Source organism: Triturus cristatus, chromosome 9 (assembly GCF_964204655.1).
Source record: "Triturus cristatus chromosome 9, aTriCri1.1, whole genome shotgun sequence".
Lineage (NCBI taxonomy): Eukaryota > Metazoa > Chordata > Amphibia > Caudata > Salamandridae > Triturus > Triturus cristatus.
In genome coordinates, this window is record NC_140592.1 from 851,444,553 (window position 1) to 851,458,380 (window position 13,828).

The following is a 13,828-nucleotide window of genomic DNA, read 5'->3' on the forward strand; positions in this document are numbered from 1 at the left end:
TTGGGTGTTTGTCAATCCACAGGTCTTGAACGCAGAGCCTGGCCTCAAGCAAAGCTCTGTGACCAAACCCCTGTCGTGCCGTGCCGAAGACTGCATACAGGGGGAATTTGCGACAGATGTATTGTGATAAGATATTACTTTACACTAAAAAAACTTTGGAATTGACAGAAAAAAGAAGTGGTTAAAGTGGAGTTAAATGTAGGTCTTCTAATAATAATTGAAAAACTTTTTTTATAATAAAAAAACCACTGAAATTCACCTCTCATACGTAAATAACATAAGTATAACTTACACCTCACATACTACATCCCTGTTTACATATGAAATATATGGCAGTGCATTTTATTATTTTGTTAACAGAAGACTTACGTATAACTCCACTTTATCCTTTGTTTTTTCAGTGAAAAAAAAAATATGACTTCACTGAGCATATCACTTCACTTTATTACAAGGCCTTTCCATAGCGTCAATTTGATATTTGTTTTTTCTTCAGAGAATTCCTTGTTTTTTTTCACAAAAACTAAAATCTTAAAACCTTATCTAAATATAACATCACTCTAACCTTTATATTTTTCAATGAATTTCTGAGTTTTTTTGTAAAGTATGATCTTGTTACCAAACCGAACTATAAAGTGACTTTAACATTTGTTTTCAGAGAATTTCTAATCATCAGGATTTTTAATCATAGTCAGCTAGCTACCTCAATGAACATAGCTTTAGGCTGTGTGTGACCAGCCCCTGTGCCCAGCACCCCCGTAGGCGGCGAACCCCTGCACTGTGCATATCCTTTGACCTTGTGCGGCGGGAGGTGGGCTGCATGGCCTGGCATTTGGCCAGGCCCTCTGCCCAACTCCCCATGGGCAACTAGAATGCTGCTGTGCATACCCCCAAACCACTTTTTTTCATACTGTGGTACTTCCATGATACTGCAGTCAGTGGAGCTTGCATAGTCTTGTTGTACCAGCCTACTACCGGAGTCCCACAGTAACTCATGGCGGCTGCGCTGGGTGCCGCTGAAGTACTGAGGGATCTGCAACACTAATTTTAATTTTTTTATTTTTCGTCCTTGGTAGGGGGGTTTCTCAGAGATCCCTGTTCTCTGATTTAAATTCGCATTTGAAAGCACAGGGACTAAATTCCTGTGTCTTGTAATGGCAGCTGCCACATTTTTCTTCATGTTGCAGACCAACCAATCAGATTGCTCGGTCCTGTGGGACGGTACTTGTCCTGTGGTACCAAAATGACCGATGGGGGAAAAAAAAGCCCTCTCACCCAATCATTTCACTCTATTTTTTTCTCTATTTTTTAATCTGCTGTACTGTGGGAGATCAACCATGCAGATATCACTATAACCTAAACGCTAACTTCTCAAGAAATGCTTAACCAATTAAAGCAAATCAAAAAAACATGCTTTCTGATTAAAGAGCTAACTTTCTGCTACAATTGATGTAATTCTGTTCAACTGTGTTTTTTGCTGTATTGCTTCTAAAAATGTCCTATTGATTTTTACATGGGAAAATTATGATTAGGGGCCTCCCTTTTTCTCGGGCCCCGCTTGACTGATCACCTCAATACTGTCCAGGAAGGAGCTGAGGTGGAGGAACTTTTTTCGGAACGTTTTGTGAAGGTTTGCTAAACGGTGCCAATGTTATTAGCAAAACAAACACGTTTCCCATGGAAACTGTGACCTAATATATAAATACACAGTGGCGACTGCCTGTGTGTGTGTGTGTGTGTGTGTGTGTGTGTGTGTGTGTGTGTGTGTGCAGCCGCGGCCCGTGGAGGGAGTTCCGTGGGGCGGTAAGGCGGGGCAGGGCAGGGGCAGGGTTTTTTGATGCAGCGCGCGCTACGAAATTCGTTTTATTTATTTAATTGTTTACTTACCTGCAATTATCCATATTCCGGATTTTAGAACCCCCCACCCTGCCCCTCCCCCGCCCTGCCTTACTGCCCCACGGAACTCCCTCCACGGGCCGCGGCTGTGTGTGTGCCTGCGTGCGTGCTTGCACGTGTGTGTGTATAGTAGCGGCCCATGGAGGGAGTGCTGCGGGCCGGTGGGGCGGGGCAGGGGAAGAGCAGGGTGGGGGTAGTAAACTACGGAATACGGCCGAACGGAGGTAAGTAAACAAATAAGTAAATAAAATGAATTTCGTTGCGCGTGCTGCATTGCTAAATGCGATGTAGCGTGTGCAATGAAATTCGTTTTATTTATTTATTTGTTTACTTACCTCCGTTCTGCCGTATGCTGTAGTTTACTACCCCCCACCCTGCTCCTCCCCCGCCCCGCCTCACCGTCCCGCAGCACTCCCTCCATGGGCCACTACTGTGTGTGTGTGTCTTGTTACAACAGGACTTTTTTGTGTGTGAATCACAAGTAAACTAGAAGTACTGTGGTGCGATTGCTCTTATCAAATCATCTCCTCACCTGCTGCCCATCCTGCCTGCTAATGCTCCTAGTTCTGCCGTTCAGTAAATCTGAAGAGGGAAATGTTGACATGACATGATTGGCTTTCTTGATTTCGAAGCGTCAATTGCGCGCTGTGGTTTAAGTGTTTGCACATCTGCAGGAAAGCCACCCCTATACACCCTCGCCCCCCAAAATACAATTACAAAACTGAATTGGCATAACAGGTAATGCTAGCTTCGTTTTATTGTAAGTCACTAATCTCCTCTGTCTATGGTCAGTTGAGGTGCAAGTCCTGGCTAGAGAGGAGTTAAATTATCCTCTGCTGCGTCCAACTTTTGACTGCCTCGATTGTACCTGTCGAGCTTGCAGAGTGTAAATGGTTGTGTGTATTCACATACCTAGACTTGGATTATAAGGGGTTGTGAGCAGGCACTCTGAGATAAAACTACCCAGGTCTTGCTTGTTTACAGGCCTTCCCCGAGATAATATCTGACTTGTTGCCTGGTAGTACAACGGTTTACACAGGCATCTCTATCGTTCACTGGCGAATTTGCGTATATATTTGCTTCCCAGGCACTTCTGGAAAAAGCAATGCAGCTCCTACCATGATGAATTATTTGGTTATTTAGAGACCTGCTTGAGATAATATTTGACCCACATTTAGGGACTGTTGGGAAAACCATCGAGGTCTCAGTCTTATAAACACTTTGAATATTTACAGACCCAGGCAGCCAGAGAAAATATTCAGCCTGTTTCCTGGAACTAAAGCATTAGAAAACGCGCATCCTTCGGACGAAGCTCGCCTTGCTTATTTACAAACCTAACCTGATGTAATGGACCGAGTATTCTGACATGTTATGGGTGTAACTATGCAAATGTCAGCGTGGCAAGATGTTGGAAATTCCCAGCCTGGGCTGAGCCAGCTCTCTGAAGTGGTGCTGAGGAGGGATGAAGTCAGATAAGAAGAAACACAACTGATGTAGATGGAAGCGGTTTTTTGAGGAGGAAATAATCTAGAATAGCAGGTGTTCGTTTTTGGATCAAAGGTCTGTTTTTTGTTAAACATCCACTATATTCCAGACACGGGCAGTAGGGGAAGAGTACATGGCGACAGGGGCACACTTCATTAAACACAGTCGAAGAAGGGTGGGGCAGTGGGGCACTCGCCTTACCCTAGCGAGGGAGAGCCTCTTGTTTTGTTACACAGCTGCTTTCTGGAATGTTTTAATTGTTTCGCCTACTTAAAGCTTCATTATGAGCGGCCCAGTAATCCTCTTGTTAACTTTGGCCTCCCCAGATCTGCCGATACCCGGGGAGCTGGTAATCCCAGAGAGCCGGAGTTACCGGGGATGAAAAACGGGAGACTGAGGATAACCTTAGAAAGTAGGAATTACCAGAGGAAGCAATAATTCTGGGCCTGCTTCCCCATGTAATTACTCAGTTCTCCTCAGATTTGAAACGTCGGAGTGAAAATCAAAAGATCAAAATTCCGATGGGGCCGATAACTGCAGTTAGCGGCCCCATGGAAATTATCAGGCCGTTCGTAAAGAGTCTCTTAGAGTTCTTTTCCTCGTAATTCCCCCTGCTTAACCCACAATGCTCCTTCTTCCCAACAGTAAGGTGCAAAGCTACATATCAAATTATTGGTGCCGCATTTTTATATAGGGTGATCATCTAAGCACTTTCTACACCCAGCTTTTTTAAAAAAATATTAATACCCCACCTGTAATATCTCGCATCTACAGATATCAACAAACTGTTAGTCATGTCAAATTAAAATCATACAATTATCAAAAACCTTTTGAAACGCAAAACCGCATAAAGCTTACTTTAAACTCCCAAACTGTAATTTTCTTACCTCACTTATCTAATCACTGGGGAGCATTTCACATCAAAATCGATCCCCACTTTTATTCCAGCGTTAATCAGAGGCTCGGGCAGTGCAGAGGCTGGATTATATATGACACCTAAAATTAACTCAAGTAACGCCCCCTTTATATTCACCCGCTATATTCAGCATAGATTTTGCAACTGGCATTCAGAATGCAAAACCTACGAAATATTTCCCTGGCCCATTACTAACAGGCTGGACGCCATGATTCACACGATTTAATCTAACAATGCTCCAGTAAATACATCCTTCTAGGAAGGAGCTGCGGTTCTAAAGAAAGCGAGCCAGCACCATACAAATGTTCATGATTAAAAAGGGACAGATGTAGCTCATGTGCTGACACAGTAAAACTTGGGCTGCTGCATGGCGGAAATGAGGTCAAGGGGGGATTTGTGTCTGATATCTCACATTTAAGAGCTGGAGGGGAATAGCCACACGGCTGTCAAAGAAGCAGGCATGCGAGCCCCGGAACGCAGCCTGGTTCGGGTCTGACAATGGTGGCCAGCTGGACTGAAACATTACCTATGACAGAATAGCACTTATGCTGTTTGACTCGTTGATGACAAAGTGATGGTACTCATACACTCTCACCTTGGACCAGAGACCGTTTTATTGTTCAGATGAACTGGTTCTGGTGATTTTGTGTTGATTCTAAGCATTTTTCCTCGATGCCGAAAAGTTTTGCAGAGATATTTCACCATATCACAAATGAAAAATTCGCTTTTACATGCCAGGCCAGCACAACTAGTAAGTTGGTTGGTTGGTGCAGTTCAAAAGAGTTGCAAAATTACCTGAGGCAGTGCAAACGCGCCCAACAACAATTCAAAACTGACAAGCACTGGTGCATTTGACCTGATCTGGCCATTTGAACTCATTCATTAACACTGCAACTCAATTTGCCATTTGGTTGCATGCAATTGAGATCTACTAACTGGTGCTCACCTGCTTTTGATCCTTTTTGGCCGTGGGCAGAACTTTTATCATCTGTCGGCGAATAATCATCTGGTGGCCAACGAAGCTCCCCACTTTCAACCTCTCCAGATTCAGTGGGATCCACTACAATCGACGGTAATCGTTTTGACAGTTTTGGGTACTTCTCTCGTGCATCTGGAAAAATCTAAGAAGATGTGATGTTACATGAGACTCAAGTAAATGAAGAAGTTACAACATGCCAACTTTTTAAGGCCCAAAATGTTATTTGACAGGGACAACATGCAAGGACAAGAACGGGGTCTAGAAAAAAACTGGCCAATTAGAGATCATTTGAATGAATGCTTCTAAAACAGGCATTGACTGCAGATGAACTTTGATACAGGTGGGGCATAAATATCTGATTGGAATTTCTTGTCCATATCCTATAACTCTAAGTGCTTGGTACAATTATTGCCCTCACAAACTATTCATACAGAGCGGTGCCAAATGCTGCATTTTACAACACACTTTAATGATATACAGGCAAACGGAAAGAAGTTCTGAATATGCACTAATGAAATATTTCAGTAAATTGTTGATGGGCTAGTCAATCCTTACATTCCAGAGAACATTTCGAGATTGATCATTAAAAAAAGTGAATAATTGGTGTGAAAACAAAGCATTTTATAAGACAATTTCCAACTTTCTTTACTTCTAAATTCTGCTTTCTTTAATTTGCTTCAACATGCTATTCAAATTGGATTCTATGTATGTTATGAATGAGAATCTACTTGGAAGGGGCAGGGTGGAAAAATCTAATCTGCAAATCTCACAATCACAGCCTCTACACAGTAGACCTAGACAAATCAGGCATGTTTATTATACACTGCTACTTTACAATGCCCAGGCACCTGTTAGAACAAGGAAGGAACAATGTTATATTAACTTTACATGCTCAAATAATAGACAGCAAAAGCAAAAATATAATAACAACTTTAATAATATAGATGGTTAAATGAATCCACACCGGTCATAAAATATGTGTCATTGCAATAAGTGCCCTCTGTCACCATGGAACCAACATCAGCAATGTGGCTCCTGAAAGCAGCATAAATTATTACTCAGATGTCATTTTAAAATATATTTCAAAGCTGCAATCATTTAGCCCAAGACAACCGCTTTCCATTGTTTTGAAAATGCACACATTTTGTTAGTGAATATATTTCTGTTGGGTATAAACTCAGTTCACCCAATTAAATGCTTGTTATGTTTTTATCCAAAAATTATTTTCATTTTTACTTAATACACATTGGATACCCCAACGTTGGCTTTCTATTTTCATCAAATACACCCATGTGCTCCTGCCACACGTGGAAAGGGTCCACGTTTCATGCTCATTCATTCTAACATATGTCAAGGATGTCAATAGCCATGAATTCAAGGATAGTTAGCATTACATCAAGAATGCCCACAATGTGTCAGGAATGACATTGCAAACGCCATGATTATGTCAAGAATAACCACAATATGTCACAGATGGGGACAATTATATTAGGGGCAAGGTTACATGCTGAAGAGCCATAATTATGTCAAGAATGTGCACCGTATGGCATGGTCACTATGGTTAAAGGGATAGCGATAGTTGCATGGGAAATGTCCACAATATGTAAGAAAACTGGCCCCATTATCTCCATACCCCCGAATGCTAGGAATAGCCTCAATTATTGCAAACATGCTTTCAATATGTCAAGGACGGCTACCAGTATGGCAGCTATAGTCTTACATAGGCCAAAATGTCCACAATACTTTAACGTTGAAAGATCTCACATATGCCAACATTTCCAGAATACTTTAACTTCAAACGCAATTATGTCAGAGACAGCCATAATTATGCCAATAATTCCCAGAGTATGCCAATGATGCCCATCACCACTATGTCATTTATTTATTTATTTATTTTTATTTTTTTGTCCTCATACACCGTGGAGGGCATTCTTGATGGGAAACAGAATACCCCCTCTCTCAAACGGCCAACCTGTTCCAGCCCCGTCTCAAAGGCCCATACTGAGAGCAGGGAGGAAAACGAAACCCACAAGCTAATACTGTCTTCCCGGTCCTCTCCAGTTCACACTACTGTTGGCACTCAGTGTTATTAAGGAGATTGAGAACCAACAGTGCCCGGGCAAAATCATAGGACTACCATTTACTTATTTCGCCACGCCACCAAGGCAGCCCAGATCTTATTGTAGCTTGTACTGTCACAGGCCATATCCGATTCACTGGTAAGAATTATATGTTTCAAACATTCCATGAAAGTTGGGGGATTTACATTTTTCCATGCCCTACATATCTCGCGTCTCGCCAGAATAATGACATAAAAAATGAATTTAGAGACTAGCTCGTTAGAATTATAGTTTGTCGTAAGACCAAAAAAGATAGTCTCAGGGGTGATCTCCACTTGTTGAGATAACACATCCTCAAAAAATTCCTGTATCTCAACCCAATAGTTAGAAATCTGCGGGCAATCCATGAGCATATGGAGGTCGTCTGCAGCAGAATACTTACACCTAGGGCAGTGGTATTCTAAACCGGTGACCTTAGCTAGTTTTCTAGGAGTTAAATATACCCTATAAATAGTATATAGATGATTTCTTTTCAGTGCTGCGGGTTTGACGACTGCCTGCAGCATAGTAAAATAGTCCCTCCACACACTCTTAAATTCATTGGATTTGAGAATGATGTCATTGCCCCAGAGTTTTCGGAGTTCGGATTCGGTCACCCCTCCAGTTTCTAACAGGGCCCAATACCAAAAAGAAACCTCCTGTTTCCATGCCCCCCTCATAAAGACTGAATCAAATTTGAGATTTAATTCAAAGTCCCAGGATTTTGTTGCCCACCATCCTGACAGCTGATAGTACTTAAATCTAGTATCGGTGAAGAGGAACATGGCGGAAGGTTAACGCTGGCCGCGGGAGCTCTGATCCGATGTAGCCAGGAGACCCGCTTTTGACTATTATGCGGTGAGAAAATGCATGTGTTCTATGCCCGTTTTCTGGGAATTCTATTTTGACCTTTTCTTTCCTGTTTATTGGTCTTTTTTTCCCCCCTGGTTTCATACCTGAGACTCAGTGACTCCGGAAGACTCTGCACAAGGCAGGCATTAAGACCGAGGGGAGCAGAGAGCTAGAGCCGTATGGGAGCCGAGAGAGCAAAGGAGGCGGCGCTAATAGTGTCAGCAGCTGGCGGAATCTACGGAGAGCTTCGGTCAATTTGGTGGAGGAAAATCAGGTCAGCAGCGGCAAGAATCGATTTTCGAGCCCAAGAGGGGAGAGGAGCAGCGGCAATACGGTCAGTTGGATCAGCAAGGGTTGGGGAGGACAGTTTGCAGCCAATTACATCGAATTTCAGTGACTGTGACCGTATTGGTGGAAGAGTGTGGAGTGAGCTGGGAGCCCCTCTAGCCCCTCAAGTACTGCCAATGGGAAAGGACCTTTTTGTATTAGACTCTCAAAGTCCAGACAATATTTTAGAGCAGGGTCCGAGTCTATGCCCCAGAGTTAGTGCAAAAACCCTGCTCAGTGGTTCTGGAGAGAAAGTGAGAGCATTACCTGTCAAAAACAGATATCAGCTCCGATCCCAGCTGGATTTTCAAGGTGAGGATCTACTTCCCTCACAGGAGGGAGATATAGGGAGGTCGGACTTAGTAGTCCCATTAACCCGATTGAAGAAGAGGAAGGAGAGGAAAGAGAAAAGTACAAGAAAGGGGGGGGGGGCAGAAATAATAAAACCTTAAGCTCTGCTCCTCTGGTGAGACCTACCCCCTCGCTAAAATCATATTTTAAGATAATGGATCAAGTGGCTGCTCCTAAGGGGGGGGGGCTCTCACCTTTACTCCCCCCACTCAGAGTATTCCTCTTATTCCCACTGAAAATCGGTATTCCCCTCTAATTGGTGCTCCAGATATCGAGTCTGAAGAGGTTTCCCCGGGTTTAGAGATTGTTAACCTTCCTATCCCAATTGAATTCAAACCTGAGCTAGCTATTCCAACTATGAGCCAGCACCCAGAAAAAGATTAGATATTGATATCACCAACACTAATACCTGTCCTAATATCTGTCCTCCCACTACTATGCCCTCCTTTTTCTCTACTGATACAGAAGAAGGAGATAGACCTGATCAGACTCCTCTGGGGGGAAGATCTGGAATATCGAGTGGTGGCCATTCTCAGTTAGAGTCACTTCTTCAGTCTCTTAGAGGAGACCTGCTCTCAAAATTTGAGATATCTGAGGCAAATCAAAAGGCGATACATGAGAAGTGTGCGAGTTTAGAAGCAAAAATGGACGATATATCTAAGCGGACTGATGCCTTGGAAGCTGAAGTTGCTACTCTCTCAGAAGGGAGTAGAATCCATACAAATGATATTATGTCTCTGAAGGCCAAGAATAAGTCGCTTTTAATGGATATCGAAAGGTTGGAAATTCAAGCTAGGCGAAATAACCTGAAATTTCTAAAGATCCCAGAGGGAGCCGAAAACGGGGATGTTAAATCATTGATCTGTAAGCTTCTCAGGAAAGGAGTATTAAAAGATAGGCTAGATATCGACCTCGAAAAAGAAATCCAAAGGGCACACAGAGATCCCTTTAGGCAACATACAGACAGAAAAGCGCCCAGGAAAATTTTAGTTAACTTCCACACCTTTTCTGTTAAGGAGCTGATTTTGGGCAGAGCACTTACTAACACTTCCCTTCAGTTTGAGTCCACAAAATATTTTATTCGCTCTGATGTAGGCAGAGCTACAGCACAGTGACAATGGGAGTTAGGGTCAAGAATGCCTGATTTGAGGAGTTATAGCGCACACGTCCAGATGAAATTCCCTGCTTCACTGAGGGTGATGTGGAAAAATAAGTCCTATAATCTCACGTCTCCCTCCGAAGTGGACTCCCTGCTGACGCTGATGAAAGAAAACTCACTTTAGCTTTTTCCCCTTTTTTTTCCATCTCCAGATGGGATAGGAATTGAGTAGAGAACTAGGAGATAACTAAATATAATCAATTAATCAAATTTTTTTTCAAAAGGGAAGCAAGAGAAGGAAAATGAGGTGGGGGAAGGTGGGAAGGGGAGAAAGGGAGGAGGTAGGAGAAGGAAGAAGAGGGAAAAAGGGGACGAAAGTCAAAAGAAAGAAAAAAAAAAATAAATAAAAAAAACATATATATATACATATTAGATTGTTTAAGATTGTTTAAGTGAAAATAAAAGAAATATAATAGAATAAGATGTCCACGTTGGCACTTTAGAGAATGGGTGTGAGGAAAGGGGGAGAGGAGAAAGAGGTAGGGGAGGGGAGAAGGAAGAGGAAGGGGGGAGAAAAAAAAAAAATACGGGCACACAATTATTTCCACATTTTATTTTTTTATTTTTTATCTTTAGGGGGTCGATCCTGGCATCGGATCAAGGGAGGTCCCGAATGGCGATCAAGATCGCCAAAGGAAGACAGGGAGGGTTCCTCAGGAGGGTGGAGGGATGGTTGGGGGTTACTGGCAGCAGGGGGAAAAATTAGAAAAAATTAATCCTCACACAACTGTGGAGAAAAGAGAAATTTAATGACCATATGGGAGCCAATCTTAGTCTATCCAAGACAACCCAAAGATGAATAGTATCTTCAACAAAAGTAAGATAATTAGCTGGAACGTTAATGGGTTGAGGGATAGGAGAAAGATGTCTAGAGTGGGTGAATTCTTGAGCAATTCAAAGGCTCATATATGTCTTCTTGAAGAAACCCACTTAGAGGCAGAGGAGTGTAAATTAGGGTTCAGCAAATTTGGATGGGTACAAGATATTCTCTGCTCGGAACAAAAAGGTAGTACCAGGGGAGTCGCAATTGTAATTGCATATAAGGCTGGGATTAAAATAGAGAAGGTTGAGACAGATCAATCTGGGAGGTGGCTGGTAGCTGGTAGCTTCATTGCTAGTAGGGAGCTCCCCATTTGTGTGCGTAGTTTATTATGGGCCTAATAAAGATAATCAAGCTGCTCTTCTAAAAATAAAAGCAAGCCTCTCCAACATGGCAGCACCTATTGTTTTAGGGGGAGATTTTAATATGATCCTCGACGAATCTTTAGATCGCATCTCTAGGGTTAAATATGTCCCTCCTCGTAAATCACATTTGAAATTGAGGAATATTATTAAAGAATTTAATCTGATTGATAACTGGAGAGCAAAGAATGGATCAAAAAAGGATTTTTCCTTCTATAGTCGGAAGTACAGACACCATTCCAGAATTGATTTTTTTTTATTAGATCAGTCCCTTTTCTCAGCAGTAGATTCCATCTCCTATGCCCCAGCCCTTCTCTCTGACCATTCCACGGTAGAGTTGGTGGTTAAATTTAAGCAAAAAGAGTGTCAGAGAAGGTGGACCCTGGATAGATCCTTACTATTAAAAGAGGAGGTTAAGATAGACCTAGCAAACCAGGCAGAAGAATACTTTAAACATAACTCTGGCACTACAACAGATCAGGTGGTCTGGGAGGCATTGAAGGCCTTTTTTAGAGGAGTATTAAGTACACTAATGATAAGGAGAAGTCTGCTAAGGAGGAGGCTGGAAGAGGAGTGCCTCTCTAAGATTAAGCAGAAAGAACAAGAGCTCCAGAGGGCATCGGCAGATCGGCAGAGTACAGTATCATATCTGCAAAGGGAACTGGATAGATTACGGGCAGAATTTCAAGCTAGTTTGGATAAGATCTTAAAAGATATGTGGGATGCCAGCAAGCTCCAAAACTTCTCCTATGGTGAAAGATGTGGCTCTTTTTTAGCCTGGAAAATCAGGACAGATAAGGTAAGAAATCAAATTAAAAGTCTATCTCAGAGTAGTGCAGGAACCACCACACATGATGATGATCAAATAAGGGAGGAGGCGAGAATATTTATGCAAAACTTATATAAAGAAAATACTCGCTTCGTACCTCAAAGAGCTAAAGATTGGCTGACTCAGCTAAGACTGCCTCAGATATCTATGGCAGATAGAGCCTCCCTATGTTTGGGTATTAAAGAAGGCGAAGTCAAAACCCAGATTAAGAAAATGGCCAAAGGGAAGGCGGCCGGCCCAGATGGGCTCCCTATAGAGCTATATTTGGTTGTTCTTGAAAAGGTTGTTCCTGTTTTGACAAATATGTTCAACAGGATTTACTTATCAGGTGAGATCGTTCCAAAATCATGGTCTGAAGCCACAGTTACCCTTATCCTTAAGCCTAACAAAGATCCGTTAAAAATTGAGTCCTATAGACCCATATCTCTGTTAAATACGGATTATAAAATCTTTGCAGGGGTTTTGGCCACTAGAATGGCTAGAATCATTAAAACAGTAGTACATCCAGACCAGAGGGGATTTATTCCGGACGGACAGTTGAACGAATTAACATTTCAAGCTATTGCAGCAATAGATGTGGCAACAGATAAGAAGCTTCCACTGACTTTAGTGGCTATTGATGCCGCTAAGGCTTTTGACCAGGTGAACTGGTCATATCTTTGGGAAGCTCTATCTGGGTTTGGCTTTCCCAATATCTTGATCCCTTTATTCATGCCCTCGGGCAAGAATACTAGTTAATGGAGCCTTGACGGACTTGGTCACAATTGCTAGAGGGTCCCGGCAAGGGTGCCCATTGTCACCCCTTTTGTTTAATCTTTATATTGAACCTTTCGTTTGTCAATTTAGGTCTGACCCACTGATTAAATCCTTCAAAATTGCAGATCTTGAGTTAAAACTTGCTCTGTACGCAGATGATCTGCTAATGTTTACATCTAATCCAGCTATAGCCATTCCTAGATTAATAGATCAGGCCGAAGCTTTTGGAGAGATCTCGGGGTATAAAATAAACAAAGATAAAACCGAGATTATGGAATGGAATCAAGAAGTGGGGACACAAGGGATCAAGCTTCGGATGAGATATTTGGGGATCCATTTGGCCCAGAAAGTCGGCGATCTACCTAAAATCAATCTGGCTAGAGTCTCTAAGGATGTCTGCAGTCTGCTACAGCGATGGTCTAGCCTCCCCTTAAACATCTTTGGAAGGGTTAACTTGATAAAAATGATCATTCTACCAAAAATAACTTTCTTATTCAACTCAATCCCATTATCTTTTATGACATCAGACATTGCGAAATTACAGGGAAAAATTGGGTCTTTTATATGGAACACTAAGTCTTCCAGAATTTCCTGGAAAAAGCTCCGAAGAAGTCTATGCATGGGCGGCTTAGCTCTACCAGACCTATTTACTTACTGTCACTCATTTCACTTTAAAAATTTTAGAACCATGGCCAATAAGAGGGATGTCTCATCATTAGGTCTGTTATTTCAGGCCTTGCTACATGACATCCCCCAGGGTCAAGAGTTTTTTCTTTTTAAATTTGGGGATCCAAAGTTTTATAAAAAAGTAAGGCTTAAGATTCTGGGTGCTGCCTTGAGGAACTGACTATATATTAGGAAAAGCCTCAAAATCCCTTACTATGCACCCCAGGCCCCGATTTGGGATTCACCCGGAACCCCAGACTGCCTCAAAGACCAATTATCCCGGCCCTTAATAATGGCAGGTATATCTTGTTGGGGTGATCTGCAGAAGGACTCG

General features: G+C 42.3%; 1 protein-coding gene across 6 annotated transcripts in view; it reads right to left on the bottom strand.

Moving 5' to 3' along the window:
- The window catches only part of LBHD2 (LBH domain containing 2), a 334,397-nt gene that overhangs the window by 49,471 nt on the left and 271,098 nt on the right, over positions 1-13,828 (bottom strand). For all 6 annotated transcript variants that reach the window (XM_085626324.1, XM_085626321.1, XM_085626320.1 and 3 more), the window contains one exon: positions 5,241-5,415. In XM_085626324.1, coding sequence (XP_085482450.1) covers positions 5,241-5,415 — 175 coding nt within the window. The remainder of the gene's footprint in view (positions 1-5,240; positions 5,416-13,828) is intronic.